At 38.8% G+C, this 18,861-nt stretch overlaps 1 protein-coding gene across 3 annotated transcripts in view; it reads left to right on the forward strand.

Moving 5' to 3' along the window:
- Nucleotides 1-16,814, forward strand: part of DYNC2H1 (dynein cytoplasmic 2 heavy chain 1) — a 178,235-nt gene extending 161,421 nt beyond the window's left edge. For all 3 annotated transcript variants that reach the window (XM_054193142.1, XM_054193121.1, XM_054193132.1), the window contains 4 exons: nt 84-193; nt 536-617; nt 7,590-7,706; nt 16,172-16,814. In XM_054193142.1, the coding sequence (XP_054049117.1) occupies nt 84-193; nt 536-617; nt 7,590-7,706; nt 16,172-16,330 (468 nt within the window). In that variant the 3' untranslated portion in view covers nt 16,331-16,814. The remainder of the gene's footprint in view (nt 1-83; nt 194-535; nt 618-7,589; nt 7,707-16,171) is intronic.
- Nucleotides 16,815-18,861: the final 2,047 nt, after the last annotated feature.

Here is an 18,861-nt window from a genome sequence, read left to right on the forward strand (position 1 = left end):
CAAACCCACATAAACTTAAAATGTTGAAAAATCAGGCAATAACTTCAGGATTCTTTGTTTTCCTTTTTTTTTTTCCCTTTTAGAATTGGGTAGAAAAGGCAGAGAAACAGAAACTACTGTCAGACACCCTTGACCTTTCAGAGCTATTTCATCCAGACACATTTCTCAATGCCTTACGCCAGGAGACTGCAAGGTGAGGGGAAAAAAGATCTCCCTATTCATGTGTGTGTGTGTTTCATTGTTCCCTCTGTGTGAAGTTGGTTACTTCATTTTCTGGCCACAGACCCAACAAATTATGTCAACTGCTGTCATGAGTCATCTCACTTTTATTGCTTGCACTGAAGTAAAGTAACTACGAACTAATTGTTTAAATGTTGATTTTTTATTTTTTTTTTAAGTGAAATTAAAAATGTATTTTTCTTCAGAGACTTAGTACGATATGGTACACATTAAAAATAAATCAGTTTGGGGTTTGTTTTTAATTTCCTGTTGTTATTTGTCTCTAAGATTTACTGTATATATATTTCCCTTGCAGAGTAATGAACTGTTCAGTGGACAGCCTTAAATTTACAGCGTCATGGAAAGGGCGAATACAGGAAGGCAAACTCCAAGTTAAGGTATTTTATTAGGATGTTTTACTAGAATTTTACTAGGGTGTTTTAGTAGCATAATCCAAGTCATCCATCCATAAACTTTCTGGAAAACTGAACTGTAAATACATTGGTGTACCTGACATACAAAGGCTGGTTGATGGTATACAGCTACCAAAATTCTGCAGTAGTGGGAGCAAGAACCCCTCCCTAGTCACAGTGCTTATTAAAAATTTAAAATTATTCTTGCTTTATTCTCTTCATCCACCCATACAAGTTGAAGCTGCTATTCCATTAGTTAATACCTAAATATTGCCCAGAAAGTATTTAAAAGACTTGTGGCATGAAGAAAGAGGAAACATAAAACTATAAATCGAAGGCTATGTGTTAGAATTTGTTGAATCACTGAAAGCAGACATCTAAGGAAGTAAACAACCAAACTGAACTATAATATGACTAGCTTTTGATATGATAAAGAGCAAACATTTTTTTAATGGACACTTAGGGCTCCAGCCAGCAGCCCTAACAGGAGCTTAGACAGCAAACTAGAGATGAATCCTCAAATGGTTTAGTTTAGCTTATTAATATTTCGGGTGTCACTGCCACTTTGGCTGAACTCAGATCTTTCTACACCTGTTTTATACGTAATTTTGTAGGGAATTCACAAAATAAGTTCTGTGTGCTACATCTTCCAACAGGTATGTTGGTGCCAGGGTAATGCTGCACAGCCCAAAGTGCTGTGCTCGGCCCGGAGCGCAGCACCTCCGGCTGCATTCTGACAGGAACACAGACGATGCAGGGCACTCGCCACGCGACTGCGTACTGATGTGCAGCTGAAGCAGAGAGATTGCTAGGCTAGGAGAGGAGAAAGCAAGTGCAAGGGCACCTTCTATAGTCAGATAATGCAGACAGACACAAGGCTGTGGGAGATAGTAGGGTTCTGGGTCGGCTGCTGACACTATCTAAAATTATTAATTCAGAATGTGTGAGAATTCATATTCCTAAATTATTAATAGATTGTAAGGCCAGAAAAGATAACTGTAATTATCCAATCTGACCTTTATACAATACAGGCTTTAGCACTTTGTTGAATTAATTCCCGTTGGAGAATATAATTTAGAAAATTACTCAATTTTAATATTTAAATAAGAGTAATGATTGCCTACCTCATTTAATGAGAAGTAGATGGGAATCTAGAACCTGGAGATAAATAAACCAAGGGGCTTTTAGGGCAATTTGTCTCCCTGGGATAAACCTGGGATATGATAAACCTGGGAGCCTACAGATTACATGTTCTGAGGTTCCAAATTCAGCCCAGACTTCTAAGTCCATAGCAATGAGCGAAAACTGAGTATCACATCTCAGACCACTGATTCTAGTAGAGTAGCTACCAGCTACAGATCCTAGAAGATTTGACTTCTTCAAAACCATCCTACCATCTTTGAAAAATGTCAGAAGTCAATGTCAAATACCCAAGCTCCATGTATGAGTAATATTATCTAAGTATTTTCAGATGCTAAAAAATATTACAATATTTTACAGTTGCTAGGATGAAATAGCTGCTTGGAAACTAACTCCAGTTAGGTGTATTGAAGCTTGTAATTCTTTGTTGTATGCAAATTTATGTGGTAGATTTCTGGTAATATTACTTAGGATACACTCTTGGCAGTCACTGTTATATGTAGGCAAAAAGGTTAACACATGTTCTCTACTGCTTTACAAGAAGGAGTCTTATGTTCCAAGGGCACTCAAAAATTAAAAGATAATTTTGTTTCAGAGCAAATTCTCTGACACAGAAATAGTAGAAGCAGTTAGGTGAGTGGTTATTTTTAGCAAAAGCTAAGAATCCTGTCAAGTTTACTCACTTGATTTGAATATTATCCTTTAGTCAATAAGAGCAATATTTAGTGAATCTGTACCAGGAAGTATTCACCAGTATCTTCACTGCTTCTTTGAATCTTTGATGTACAGAAAGACTTTGGAACCCTTTGCCATGCTGAATATTTTGATGCCTTTCCATGAGTCCTTCCTTGTGTTCATGGAAAACTGGGGAGCAACTTTCACGTTACTAAAGCTAAATACCATGTGGACTGTAACTAAGGCATAAAAATGTCAGTGATTCAGAAAAATCATCCTCTAAAATATGTCTTGTTTGATAAGGATCCTCTGGATTGCATGTTAAGCTTGGTTCACATGAGCAATTTGAATTTTAATATTGGTAAAGTTAATGTCGTATCTGCAGTTTCAAGAATTCAGGCTAACCTTATAGAATGGGGAGCTCTGTTTTGGAAAGTTGGGACTCCAGAAAAAATCCATGATCAGCATAGATAAATCCTTAAACACATGCAGTGGTGAGGTAGCTGGGACCCTATTTTACCCCACCTGACTTTAGATGTCTAAATTGGAAATTGGAGCTTACCAGCCTTATTTTATCAATGAAGACAGACGTGCATCAATTCAGATCTTAAATGAGCTAAGTAAATTTCAGGAGACACCTGTTTTTCTCCACTGACAGGAGAAAACCTATAATTGTTATGGTCCTACCATAGTAATTTTGGTCAATTGCCTGAATTTAGAAGTTTTTTTAAAAAAACCTGTCACATTTTGGAAGTTTAAATCAACAGGTATCATGGAGACATGGGGTTCAGGAAAGAATTATTTAAAGATTTTCCAGACTTTATACAAAAAATATGTTAAGTTTATACAATGCTGTTATTAAGAACACAATTTATCTACTTTATTAAACATTATTATCATCGTTGTATAGAAGCACCAGTGCTGATAAGAAGATCTCTTTTGTAGATAGTGTAATACACCAATGGAAAATCCTACGTAGGAGTGAAATAGAATAAAACATGTCATAATCACAACAGAATGTTGTGAAGGCAAGGTGGAAAGTGATAGCAAAAAAACCAGCACATCTGCTTTTGCTGGCTTAAGTTAGTTAAATGCATGATCTAGTTAAATACATATGATCCTCAGTGAACTGGGCCTCTATAAGTTTGACATTGTGTATCTCACTTCCTCATTGGGTATCCTTCTGTCTGCAGATAAGGCTACTAAGAAATTTTTAACACTTAAAAATTCAATTCATAAGCAAAATGAGATCTGTTTCCATTTCAGTTGTGCACAGGATAACTGAAATAAATTTAAAATATTTTTTGACATCCTATCGTGTATGCATCTATGAATGTATATAGTTAATAGTACACATGCATAGACATACTTTTGTGTCTGCACAAATACCTTTTTTTTTGTTCTCTTTATAAATTTTCATGATGATTTTTTGTGTTTCGATTTAGAACCTGTCTGAACATATAACTCTGCGTCAATAAGATAAACTCAGATATACCCAGTCCTGCTGTTTTCCTCCCCCTTGGCGACTGCCAGGGTTTCAGACTATATTATTGAAATGTCATGAACCTGCGTTCATTTGTCTTTGCTAAGCCACTCTCTTCTTATGCAAGATAGATCATCAAACAATGAGGAATGCTGTGATAAAATAATTGGTAGAATTGGTAAATATGATTTCTTTTACTCAGAAAATTTGATTTTTTGATAATGCATGTTCCTTCTTCACACGATTCAGACCGCAGGTTTAGAATTGGATCTCTCACATCCCCTACAAGAACCAGATCATGGTGTAGGCTATTCTGGGGTTTATCAGTCTCAATCTATGCTAATAGTGCTGTTTTACTTTGTGTGACTGTTTCCACTGAGACTTGATTCTGTACTCAGATGTTTGGGGGACTCTGCCTTGGGATATGGGAGAGTTGTGCTCAAGTCCCTGAATCAATGGGTATTTAATTATTCTAATAGAATATCTTTTTTGAAGGATTGGAACAATTAGGAATGCAGATGAACATTGAATTTAAACCAAAGATTCACAAATAGTTTCTATAACTTTCTTAGTCACACTGTCAGTTAATGAATGTTTTGAAGAAATACTCATTGAGATTTTTCTTCTTGCCTTTATTTTAAGTTTTTGATGGCTTAGAATTCATTCTGATAAGGAAAAGATGGAAATCTCACTATGGTCTGTATGATGAAAATACTTCTTCAGTGTTCCTGTACTTCTAAAAAATGGCATCGTGCTTCAGCAATTGTAGACATTTGGAATGATCTTTGTGTGCCAAAAATTTCAAATAATATACCCTATGATTGTCTGAAAGTCAGAAGTGTGAACTGCTGGTGAAACTACAAAGTAGGCAGAGGAATACTTAATCAGGCCAAGAATACACGTGAATCTTTGTGGATTATCAAATCTGATGTTAAATTATCAGTGTTAATTCAGGTGACTGTTTAGATGTATGATGTGGAGTAGATCTCTCCTAGTAGGATGAGATGAATATTTGATTTGGAATCAATCTGTAGAAAATTACACCTTCTTTAATATTACTTAGGATTGCTTTAACAAAAGGTACTGAAAATGTATGGCTATTGCAATATAATCACATATTGATATGCAAATACATCTCTGCTGTTTGCTTTGTGCATTGATTGTGCTGTTGTACAAAGGCAGGCGGTCATTCTGTGTGGCATTCCATTTTCTGGTATTATAGAAAAGAATGAAAGAAACGAAGAAACATGGTAAGAGACTTTTTGGGTAGTAAGCTCTATGAGTTTACGTAAAGCTTAATATAAGTAGTGAAAAACAAAAATTTATTTCAATATTACAATATTCAAATACATAATATCAACATTAATATCAAAACTATGCTCTTAGCAATTGACAGAAACACTACTATAAGGCGTCCTGAGAGGTCTTTTTTAACAGTATACCTCCATCCTGAAATATCAAGAAATTAATGATGGAGACCTGTGGAGGTAATGCAGTGAAAATATGACTTCCTGAATTCTGCTGTAGTTTGTATCATTTCATGGGAAATTATGGCATTAAATAGTTTGGAAAAATTAATTGCAGAGAATTTGAAATTTTGGAAAAAGAGATGCTTTGGACCATGGTATCAGCATAATTTCTCCAAATGTGTTTTAAAGAACCATAATCTGTAATGTGTAACAGTAGCTTTTTTGAAACTAAACTAGTACCAATAGTTGCAAAATGCCAGATACTTTGTAAGAATTAAAATTTTCGAAATTATGGTCAACTCCGGCCATTACTCTGACCTGAGTTGCAAAAATACTATGCGTGCTAATTACAGATACTGTGAAATCCATGTCCTTCGTAGTAGTTGTAATTTCTGTACATCGTTTATCCTAGAAATGAGAACATGGCTATGGGGTATACTCAGCCAGACAGTATGGGAAAGTACATTGTTCCAAGGGTGGTTTCTTGGTTTGTTTTTTTTCCAATGTCTTTTAATATTGAATCAAAGTCAAAAATTTGGTCTTCACCTTCAAAGGAGTTCCTGTGATTGCTTCAAGTTTTCCAGGAGATCAAATGATTTTATTTTACATAACTACAATGTCAAAGGAACTGCCAATATCAAAAGAAGAAATGTGTGTGCAGTAGAAAGAGATTTTTCAATAGATGACCCACTTCTACAGAAACTTCTTTTAGAGATGTTCAGGATGGACAGACCTTTGAACACCCTAACAATAAATTTTAAAACCTCTTCATCAGACCAGTCTCCCCTCAATAACTTTGCTGAAGCCACATATTTATCAGACGAAGTTCCATAACAAAATTCCCTGCAGAATGCAGGAAGGGCAAAAAGAAGGACATATGAGATGAATCTTTCGAGTATTTGTGTGATAGGGATAAATAAGAGCTTCGAAAGCATTCAGTCAGAAGTGTAGTGAGATAAAGTGTAATCTAGGACCTGTGCATACAATGAAGAGAGGCCTTAAGTACAAACGTTAACAGAGAGCAGTAGGAAGGAGTCTGTGGGAAAGCCTCAGTATAATCATTAGTCAGACTTCGTTCCTTTTGTGCCTTTTACGATATTTTTCTTCATATTCTTTCTTCTTGCAAGACAGAAGAACTGTCACTGGAATGTTTATAGGCTATCATTAAAGACTATTGAAACTCAAATTCCTCTTTTACTAGCTAAAGCCAGCTTTTTCCAAAATATCTCTGTGTGGAGAGATTCTGAGTTTGAAAAGAAATGGTACAAAATATCAAATGTTAACACTGCACCTTAAAAGCAACAGACCTGAAAATCGTATGGAAGATTCAAAGGAAAGATCACAAGAAACTTGGCAGAAGAAAGGAGAGGAGTGGCACACTTTCATAACAAAGAAAAGACCTTAAGATTCAACAAGAGTTTGAAGGAGAAAAAAAGGTTTTGCAGTTCCAAATGGAAGGTCTGAAAAAAAAAATTCATTTCACTGAGACCAGAATAGATATCATTGTCGTTAATTAATGCAGGACTTCATCGAAGAAAGAAAGAGAATGTTTAGTTCAGAGGCTGAAAGTACTTACTAATTAAAAGAAAGCACTTAAAACATGTTACATAAAAAGCATTGCATAGTTACTTATAGAAGCATATGAGATTCTTATTTAATTTTTCCAAACAATAGTTTCTCTAAGAAATCTTGAGTTATGTTAAATAAAATTTTATCTGGTATTATTTCACTATATTTTATTTGCCTCTGCAGACGCTGTGTAATCGGGCATTCCATTCTTTGAAAACTGTGCTCAGCTTTCCAAGCAGGAAGTCGTGCTTATTTCAGTGATTGTTCTTCTCTTCTTCTTGACATTCTAATGGTTGTGTACTTGGCCGTTGCTATGATATTTCCATTAATCTAATGCCAGGCAACTGCAGTTTCATAAATGATGACATTCACAGGTATTTTTCTCTAGCGTTTCAAAGAACAAGAGTCCAAAGCAGAGGAAGTTCACACCAAAGCGTGGTCCAGATCTTGCTTTTAAATCACGTTTCCTATTCTCACACAGAACGCTACAATAATTAGTTTCCTGTTATTTAAAAATTTGGTCACAGTAAAAAGGATCATCTTTTATTAAAGCACAGTGTAATCATTACTGACATTTCAAGTCTGTAATATATGTTTGAATATTTTATATTTCCACGGCAGATCAGTGGCTTACAACTGGAAGGTTGCAGTTTTGATGGAAATCGACTTTCAGAAAATCTGCATGATTCTCCCAGTGTGTCATCTGTTCTCCCTTGTTACATGGCCTGGATTCCACAGGTACTAAATTATTAAAATCCCTAAACTTTCAAGACCCATAATTTGCTTTTTTCTGTGTAGTGGCTTTTCAGTAGGATGTTGCTGACCTGTTTTCCCCCTCATTTCAAGATGAAAATCCCTGTCTTTAATAGGAAAAGCCGTTACTTCTTTTATATAAAACAAGAACACGTATAATTTTGTTAATACTTTTTAGCTTCTATTGTTTAGATTAAGACAAGGGCTTTATTTCAGCTATACCTTTTTTCCTTGTATTTTAAAAAACAACATATTTTAAAAAGTGTATTTAGTAACTGTATACATGAGTTTCGTAGTTCACTCCTAGCATATAGAATCATAGAATCATAGAATCATTTAGGTTGGAAAAGACCCTTGGGATCATCGAGTCCAACCATCAACTCCACTCTACAAAGTTCTCCCCTACACCATATCCCTTAACACCACATCTAAACGAGTCTTAAACACATCCAGGGATGGTGACTCCACCACCTCCCTGGGCAGCCTATTCCAGTGTCTGACCACTCTTTCTGTGAAGAATTTTTTCCTAATGTCCAGCCTAAACCTACCCTGTTGCAGCTTGAAGCCATTCCCTCTTGTTCTGTCACTAATTACCTGTGAGAAGAGACCAGCACCAACCTCTCTACAATGGCCTTTCAAGTAGTTGTAGAGAGTGATGAGGTCTCCCCTCAGCCTCCTCTCCCTCAAACTAAACGGTCCCAGCTCCTTCAATCGTTCCTCATAAGATTTATTCTCCAGGCCCTTCACCAGCTCCGTTGCCCTCCTCTGCACTCGCTCCAGCACCTCGATATCTCTCTCATATTGAGGTGCCCGGAACTGGACACAATACTCAAGGTGTGGCCTCACCAGTGCTGAGTACAGGGGGACAATCACCTCCCTCCTTCTGCTGGTCACACTATTGCTAATACAAGCCAGGATGCCATTGGGCCTCTTGGCCACCTGGGCACACTGCTGGCTCATGTTCAGCCGCTTGTCAGTTAGAACCCCCAGGTCCTTTTCTGCCAGGCAGCTCTACAGCCACACTTCCCCAAGCCTGTAGCGATGCATGGGGCTGTTGTGGCCCAAGTGCAGGACCCGGCACTTGGCCTTGTTGAAGCTCATACCGTTAGCATTGGCCCATCGGTCCAATCTATCCAAGTCTCTCTGTAGAGCCTCCCTATCCTCATGTAAATCAACACTCCCGCTTAGCTTCGTGTCATCTGCAAACTTGCTGATGATACACTCTATGTCCTTATCAAGGTCATCAATAAAGATGTTAAACAGAAATGGTCCCAACACCGAGCCCTGAGGGACACCACTTGTGACCGGCCGCCAGCTGGATTTAACTCCTTTGACCACCACTCTTTGGGACCGCCCATCCAGCCAGTGCTTGATCCAGCAGATCGTATGCTCATCCAGGCAGGCCATGAGCCGCCAGTTTTTCCATGAGAATTCTATGGGGGACAGTGTCAAATGCATTTTGAAAGTCTAGGTAGGCAATGTCCACAGCCTTTCCCTCATCCAATAATCGGGTCATCTTGTCATAGAAGGAGATCAGGTTCGTCAGGCAGGACCTGCCTTTCCTAAACCCATGCTGACTAGGCCTGATCCCCTGCTTGTCCATTATATGAGTTGTAATGGCACTCAAGATGATCTGCTCCATGACCTTCCCTGCTACCGAGGTCAGACTGACAGGCCTATAGTTTCCCGGATGCTCCTTTCTGCCTTTTTTGTAGATGGGCGCTACATTTGCTACCCTCCAGTCCATTGGGACCTCCCCAGTTAGCCATGACTTCAGGTAGATCATGGAGACTGGCTTGGTGAGCACGTCTGCCAACTCTTTCAGCACTCCTGGATGTAACCCATCCGGTCCCATAGACTTGTGTGCATCCAAGCAGCGTAGCAGGTCGTAGATCACTTCCTCTTTCATTGTGATGACCTCATTCAGCTTCCCCTCCCTGTCTCCTAGCTCACGAGGCTGGTTGCCCAGGGAACAGATAGTTCCACTGCTAAAGACTGAGGCAAAGTAGGCATTGAGCACCTCAGCCTTTTCCTCATCCTTTGTGACTATGTTTCCCTCTGCATCCAGTAAGGGAGGGAGATTTTCCCTAATCCTCCTTTTGTTGTTAATGAATTTATAGAAACATTTTTTGTTATCCTTAACAGCTGTAGCTAGGTTGAGCTCTAGCTGTGCTTTGGCTCTCCTAATTTTCTCCCTGCTTAGCTTTGCTATACCCTTATAGTCTTCATGAGAGACCTGCCCCCTCTTCCAAAGGTAATAGACTCTCCTTTTGTTCTTGAGGTCCAGCCAAAGGTCCCTATTTATCCAGGCCGGTCTCCTTCCCCACCTACTTGTTTTTCGGCACACAGCCTCCTCCTGTGCCTTTAAGACTTCTCTCTTGAAGTATGTCCAGCCTTCCTGGGCTCCTATATCCTTCAGGCCAGCCTCCCAAGGGACTTTGTCCAGCAGTCTTCTGAACAGGTCAAAAATTGCCCTCTGGAAGTCTAAGGTGGCAGTTTTACTAACCCCTCTCCTTGTTTCCCCAAGAATCAGAAATTTGATCATCTCATGATCACTGTGCCCTAGATGGCCACTAACCTTTACTTCCCCTACAAGTTCTTCCCTGTTCACAAGAAGCAGGTCCAGGAGGGCACCTTCCCTCGTCGGCTCACTTACCAGCTGTGTGAGGAAGTTATCCTCCACAGATTGCAGGAACCTCCTGGCTTGTTCCCTCTCTGCTGTGTTGTATTCCCAGCAGATATCCAGGAGGTTAAAGTCCCCCACAAAAACAACGGCAAGTGATCGCGAGATTTCCCCCAGCTGCTTATAGAAAGCTTCATCCGCCTCACTGCTTTGGTTGGGAGGTCTATAGCAGACTCCCACAGCGATATCAGCTTTATTGGCCCTTAACCTAATCCAAACACTCTCCACCCCATCATCACTATACTTGATTTCCGAGCTCTCATAGCATTCTCTAACACACAGGGCCACTCCTCCGCCTCTCCTTTCCTGTCTGTCCCTCCTGAAGAGCTTGTAGCCATCGATTGTGGCACTCCAGACGTGTGAGGCATCCCACCACGTTTCTGTGATAGCCACTATGTCGTAGTTTTCCCAGTGCATCATGGCTTCAAGCTCCCCTGTTTGTTGCGCACACTGCGTGCATTGGTATAGATGCACTTCCGATGTGCTAATGACCCCAGCACCTTTTTGTGAGTGTGGGCCCCATTTCCCACCAGACCCCTCCCAGGTGCTTCCATGATTTCTAAGCATCTGTCCCTTCTCTCAAATGAAATGTCAGAGTGAGAGTCATTGCTAGCCCACCATCCTTCAAGCCCTGGCATGCTTCCCTTGGGTTTATTCCTGACAGGCACAGTTATCTCCCCTTCCCCCCTCATATCTAGTTTAAAGCCCTGTCAATGAGCCCTGCCAACTCCTGCCCCAAAATTCTTTTCCCCTTCTGGGACAGGTGCGTCCCACCTGCCACCAGCAGGTCAGGTGACTCATATAGCAGCCTGTGATCAAAAAACCCGAAGCCCTGCCGATAACACCAGTCCCGGAGCCACGAGTTGACCTGTTGCCTCTTCCTGTTAATTTCCTCATTCATGATTGCCACTGAAGGGATAGAGGAGAATACAACTTGTGTTCCTGATCCCTTAAGCCGTCGCCCCAAGGCTCTAAAATCTCTTTTAATTGATTTTGGGCTCCTCCTACCCACTTCATCACTACCCACCTGAAATACTAAGAGGGGGTAGTAGTCAGAGGAGTTTACTAGGGCTGGAAGTTTGTCCAACACATCCCTGGCCCGTGCCCCAGGGAGGCAGCACACTTCCCTGTGAAGTGGGTCTGGACGGCATATTGGCCCCTCCGCCCCCCTCATATCTTCTCTTCGGGTTTTAAACATTAAATTAAAATGTAACAGCAATAAAAAGATAAAGAACATGATGTAGTCTGTAAGCAAAGAAAGCCTTTCCCCTACTTACACTAATTTAAAAAAATGACAATGCTTGCAGAAATAAGATGAAAGTGAAGTAATCCAAACAGTAAAAATTGTTACTGCTTTTGCTCTCCAATTATAATAGCAATCTCTGATAAATAAAGAAAAAAGTTACATAGAACTTATGCAAGGATGTGTAAGAATTAGAAATTCATATACTTCCCGTCTTATAACTAAAAGTATTGTAGAATTCATGACATCTAAATTTAGCTGTCTAAAAGTTGATGGCCTGGTATGACTTAGCTCCTTCCTTGGTCTCAGTAAAAGACAGGCATCTCAGGAAGTCCATCCCATCATAAGGTAACTGGGATAAATCTCTGTCCACTTCTTTGTCAAAATAAATCAATTAGCAGTATATAAAAAATGGAATATAATGTCACCTTTTATTCTGTGCTGTAGACATTAACTCATCAAGCAAATGAATTTATTAACTAGAGAACTCTGCAGAGTTCTCTCTTGAGAAGGCTAGGTTTGGTTAGAACAATATTAAAGAAAAAAGTACACTGGACCCAAGTAGTTGAAATTTCAGTTAGAATTGAGTTTATAATTATCATAAAAAATGGCAATGATGAAATTTGTGGTATATGGCGATAGATGTTGTGCGAGAAGCTCCATTGCTAACACACTACTGCATCCCAACTGTTTGGGTTTTTTTCCTCATTGTTATTTCCAGCACTGGAAGTATAGCATTTTATTATAGTACAGCATTAGAAGTATAATGGTCAAGATTTAGACTTTGAACGCACAAGTAAATGCTAGCCACCAACTGCCCTACTGCTCCTAGCTTAGAAGGCAAAGAAAAGAATGAAAATTAAAAAACAAACAAACAAACAAAAAACCAGACAACAAAACACTACAGAACCTATTACAAAGTTGACCAGGGAAAGATTTTTTCAGTTCTTTACTGATTTACTAGGTTTGTTTTGTTCAGAAAAATAAACAGGTTTGTAATGTACTTGAATACTTGAAATGCACTTGAAAGGTGCATGGGATGAATCCAGAATTGCCAGACATCCTAATATATAGACTCGGTGGTGGTAATATACATGGGTTTACATGGTAACACCAAATCTTTATCTTATGCACACTCTCTTTGTTCTGAAAAACAATCATCTTGTGTTAGAGAGAAAACAGTTTTTTAAGTGCTTTTCTGAATAACAGTCTAGTTTCTTTAAGCTTCAGAGTAAGATCCAGAAGTTCTATGTGACATCAGCAGAGAGCTTTATCTATGAAACAGAGAAGTGAGGTAGTTCAATAATCAGTGAATTAAACTTCTTCCAATGTACTTCATAATTGAAATGGATAGCAACTGAAGTCTTTGTGTTGGAAAAAAATATAATTCTTTTAAAGCACAGGCCAAAACTTGTTAACTGCCTGGATTTTAAATATGAAGTATCTCTAAGGAGAACGTTTCAGAATTGCTCTGCCCTTAAGTTTTGCTATGGGCTTCACTGTAAAAATTGACCACAATCAAACACTGTGCTCAGAAACCAAGGCAGAATTGGGACATTATGCACTTCTCCTTATCTCATTACCCTCTTCTTAGGAGAAGAGAGCATGAAGTAGAACATATTATCTTAGGATTCTTAGGTTTTGAATTTGTTTTCTTTTGCCCATAAATATCTTTTATGAAATCTAGCGAGCAAAAATCTGTTTATTTATAATGCAGTGCTTTGAGGTCATTTTCATCCAAAATAAAATAAAGTGAATGCTCTGGGGAAAAAAAAAAAAAGTAGCCTACGGGATTTCTCTCAGAGAACGCCCTCAAAATGCTGCAATGCTCAAAATGGAGTATTTTGAGCTACTAACATGATGCTTATTCTCATTAAACTCTGAAGGTTCTTTCCAGTTTTAATGCATTGTTAGATCCCAAGCTGTGAAGGGTGTCGCTAGGGGGAATGGAACCGTGTGCGAGGCAGTCTAGACAAAGAGAATTTTTGGACTGTGTAAGACAAGGACATGAGGATTTGTGGTTCAAAAAGACTTCCACAGAATGGTTTTAACCCTCAAATAATGCGATTCCTTAAAGCATCAGTGGGGTTGAGAAAGGTGCAAAAATGGCTATTTTGACCCAAAAAGTGTAAAAAGTGGTCCTTGAAGGCAAACTTGCCAACTTTTAGCCTCCCAGCTCTGGCAAAACTTAAATTCTCTGATTAACATTTTACTCTCAGGCTGGCCAGCATTTTGTCTTTCTCAGTAGTGTTAACCAAGGGATAAATGCTGTAAGAATAACCCTTCTGAGAATAGATGAGTTCTTTTGACAAGCTTCTGATTATTAAGTTACGCTATGCAACTCTTACGGTGCACAGACCTTCTGTAAGGATTTAAACACTGATGTTCAAAAGACACGAGGAGTTGATTTTCAAAAGGAGCAACAAAATTCTTCAGAGATGGCTTACACTTGACATGCAAGGCAAAGTGCTTGAAACAGTTATTGTTTCCATGTTTCCTTTTTCCTGTTTTTAGTTATTATCTAATATTGGAATTTCACTAACTCGTATTTGATGTGATTTGCATTAAAAAGACCCTCATTTCTGTTTCAAATTCCTTTCTGACAAGTGTGCTGTTTTGTTAGTTGATTCTTGAAAATCTTGTGACCTTTTCCTGTTGACAGGAAGGGAAGTTCTGAGTGTGAGGGAAAAAATGCTTAATACATATCAATTGAATCAAACTGAATTATTTACACTAAATAAATACATCGTAGTTTGAAACCCAAATTACATGCTGGAGGAGGTCTAGACTGAGTCTTTGAGCTGAGTTCTAATAGTCATGCACAGGGACAATCACAGAATCATCGAATAGTTTGGGTTGGAAGGGACCTTTAAAGGTCATCTAGTCCAACCCCCCTGCAGGGAGCAGGGACATCTTCAACTAGATCAGGTTGCTTAGAGTCCATCCAACCTGACCTTGGATGTTTCCAGGGATGGGGCATCAACACCTCTCTGGGCAACCTGTGCCAGTGTCTCACCATCCTCAAAGTAAACAATTTCTTCCTTCAATCTAATCTAAATCTCCCCTCTTTTAGTTTAAAGCCATTACCCCTTGTCCTATCTCAGCAGGCCCTGCTAAAATGTTTGTTCCCATCTTTCTTAGAAGCCCCCTTTAAGTACTGGAAGGCTGCTATAAGGGCTCCCTAGAGCCTTCTCTTCTCCAGGCTGAAAAACCCCAACTCTCTCAACCTGTCCTCATAGCAGAGGTGCTCCAGCCCTCTGATCATCTTCACGGCCCTCGTCTGGACCTGCTCCAACAGGTCCATGTCTTTCTTGTGCTGTGGACTCCAAAGCTGGACGCAGTACTCCAGGTGGGGTCTCACCAGAGCAGAGCAGAGGGGCAGAATCACCTCCCTTAACCTGCTGGCCACACTTCTTTTGATGCAGCCCAGGATGTGGTTGGCTTTCTGGGCTACTGGGCTACTGTCAGCTCATGCGCAAATGCCCTGTGTAAAGCCCCAGGAGGAAACTGCATCCAAGGTGCACAGGTTTCGTAGTACAGAAAGCTGAGAGGAGCTGCTGCAGTTCTCAGAGTAGAGCATTGCTTGCTCATCAGGATACAGGCTGAGAGGTAAAGCCATGGCTCCAGCCAAGGTCCTTCCCTAAGTAGTGGTCGCAACATAAATGTAGGCTTTGTAATAGTAGTACTGCTAATGCTGTGCAGTAGGAAAGTACATGTATAGGAGAATAAAAATTATAAATTAATTCAGCCAGAAGTTCAAAGCACTCAGTTCAAATCTGAATGCTTAAAATTAACTTGATAATTTCCTATTTAGGCACTTAATGGAAATGGCCTGTTTTCCAGAAGTGCTGAAGAACCCCCAACTGTGGCTGTGATCAGTATTAGTATGAAAGTCATTAAAAAAAAAATAAATCAAAAATCATAGAATAGAATCATAGAATCGTCTATGTTGGAAGGGACCTTTCAAATCATCTAGTCCAACCATCAACCTAACTAAGTCATCAAACCTGCTTTTTTTTTTTACTAGTAATGTAACTTCTTACATATGCTTGCATGTCTTGAAGTGCTAGAAGTAAATGGAAAGGACTAGGAAATTTAGGCTGGTTTAAGTCCTGGTCTGACTAAATTCTCTGTACCAGAGAACAATTTTTATATTTGGATTCAGTGATGTTAGAACGATTTTGACATGTAGTTTATAGGATCACCCCTAGCACGTACTTCCTTGTGTTTTCAGTTTAACAAACTGGAGAGAAAAAGTAGAGGCTTAGTTATGGAGTAGTCTAACGAATTTTCTGAAGTCTCTGCTTTGTTAGTAATCCTTCTCCTTTGTAGCCTGGACCACAAGTTGCCCATCCAAGGCTGCAATGTCTAAACTGTGTCTTAGGATCCAGCTTTTAGGACCTTTCAGATCATCGAGTCCAACCATCAACCTCACACTGACAGAAATCACACCGTACCATTGGAGATTCTTCCTTTCTCGTGTTTTGTTGTCCAAGTGGTAACTAAGTGCTCGTTTGTTGACAGGATGCATATGGTCCGTATTCTCCAGAGGAATGCATATCTTTACCAGTCTACACGAGCGTGGAGAGAGACCATGTGGTGACAAATATTGATGTACCTTGTGGAGGAAACCAAGACCAGTGGATTCAATGTGGCGCTGCTTTATTTTTGAAAAATCAGTAATATGAAACTGCATTAAATTTGCTCTAGAAGTTAAGAATCATTTAAACATGTCAGTTTTTTCTTATTAAAAGAAAGCTTCAGATTCATTGCTTATAGATTTTGAAAGCAATGGTTTATAAATTCCCCTGTTTACTTTTTTAAGATATATAAAATTATTTCTACTTGTATAGAACTTCATTGTGTCTTTGTGGAATATTTTAAAAGTCAACATGGCGCTATTCAGCAAACTGTTAATTTGGGCTGTTTCTCTAGCTTGTAATATGCTGTATTTCCTTCTCGGACTTGCTGATATTTCTTATGTTTTGCCCATAAATATTGAATATAAATTCAAAGTCAGTGTTTTTTCTTTGGTCAGTTTTTTCATTATCCTTTTTGAACTCTTATTCTTATGCCTCCATTATTTAATAGAATAAAATGATAAAACTTACCTGTTGTAATTGAAATTGAATATTTTACTTGAATATAAAAAACGGGATGAATGTTTCACTGCTTTAATGATGTTTTACTTGTAATCATATTTCTTTGTATTGGCAGTAAATAATAGGAGCTTTATAAACTTCATGTGGAGTTACAAATTCAGTTAGACTACCATCATGGTTGTCGTCTAGAAGTTACTGGGAAAAAAAATGAATTATAAACCTGTACTAGTTTCCAGTAAGAATATGCACATAAATGCCCAAGACACACAAGCAATTCCTTAGAGAACCAAAAGAGGTTTTTCACCCGGTTGTTAAGTGATTAACAGAGGAATATAATAATGCTTTTGGTCTGTGACGTGAGAGACCCCCGGAGTCTTGTTCTCAGTGCAGGATACTGGTTTGATTTCACTGATTCATGATGTATTGTGTATGCTGCCAGAGCTTTGGTGTGCCATTAGACAAAATCCCCAAAATAACAGGAAACCCAAAATCCAGCAGGAACCAGCATTGCTGAAGAAAGATGAAGTCTCACCATAAGAATTGAAAGTGTCTAATTTTTAACTGCAGTTAGAGAGTCACCTCATGAAGATATTTTTAAAAGCCAAAGGCGTAAAAACACGTTCTTGCTTTGCTTGGAAAACAAAATAGATGTCTTGGCTCTGATATCTCTGACAGATTTTATATTTATTTTAAAGTAGTATTTAAATTAAGACTCTATTTCACTTGCTTAATGTTTTTCATTGGTGCTTTGAGGGAGGGAGAAGGAAAGCAGGAAAAAAATCGGCCACATCTCCAGGTTAGCTTCCTAAAGAAAGTCTTTTTCTCTGTTCTACTCTATTTTTCATCCCTTAAACTTAGTCTTTTGTCTTCCATTTGGAAAGTTTCCCATTTTAGTTCTTCTTCTAATAAAAAGATGTCCTAAAATAATTTGATACAAGTTCACATACATTTTTAAAATTGAGTCCTATTTAGCATAATAGATTTACTTGATACTTTTCAGATACTTGTCTCCTCTTCCTTTATACATTTGACTCTGATTCACTGAAGAAACAAAATGGAACAAGTTTTGAAAATAGTTGTCTGTGAAGAAAATTTTATAAGAAAATGACAAAGTTGCCAGCAGAACAGAAAGCACTTGTATAAATGCGTGTACAACCTCTGTGAGGATTTAGAGCATGAATTGTCCAGAGAAAGTGTTGTGTTATACCAGGCTTTCTTGGTAAAACGTCAGATAGATACAAGAGGTAACAAACTTCCACAAGTTTTACTGAGGGCAACTGTGCTTTCAGTTCCCTTAGGCACATGTAAAGATCATGTTCCAGCCTTCCCTTCTGGACCCAACAGGTTTCCATAGAGCAAACTGGATTTTAGCTTTTGCGTTTCTCAAAACTGAGGGATCTACTGACACCTGCTAGTCCCAGCTCCTCTTTTGTGGACAGGTAGAGAAATACAGATACTCAGGTAACTACCTATGTTAGGGCAGAAATGTCTGGAAAATAGACACCATGTTGTAACCTGCCTTGCACAGAAAGTAGAGACCGGAAAAGTAGTAGGTGGTTTTGATAATCAGTCTTGCTTGTTACGGGAAATAAAAATCTCTGGTAATGGGTTGTAGAAACCCCGAAATAAAAGGTTAGTAGAACATTATGGAGATTTTCATATTTTGCATTGGTCTTTTTTTTGGTGTTTTTTGTTTTTTTTTCTCTCACCTAATTGTAAGCTTCAAAGATGCCTTCCATCCTGACAAGTGTAAATATGTGTATTATTTAGAACCTCTGGTTTCAAGTCTCCTCTTCTTATTTATTTAGTCAGGAAGTCTTTAGTGTTTCTACTAGTATACAGATATTGACTCTGTCACAAAAAAAAAAAAACAAATATAAAAGAGGCTCACCCAGACCTACCACACTATCTTTAATTGTATTTCAGGGTCAGGAACTGGTTTGATTTCTTGCCGATACCTTGTCTGCATCCCAACCCCTCAGAACTGGCCTGTCTCCGCTGTGGAAGTTTGTTACCTCTTGTATCTATCATCTCTTACTGCCCCAGATGTAGAACTCCAGAATATTTCCCAGCTCACACCATCAAGAGTTTTGTTTTCAGGACACGCATTCG

The sequence above is a fragment of the Rissa tridactyla genome, chromosome 1, assembly GCF_028500815.1.
Source record: "Rissa tridactyla isolate bRisTri1 chromosome 1, bRisTri1.patW.cur.20221130, whole genome shotgun sequence".
NCBI lineage: Eukaryota > Metazoa > Chordata > Aves > Charadriiformes > Laridae > Rissa > Rissa tridactyla.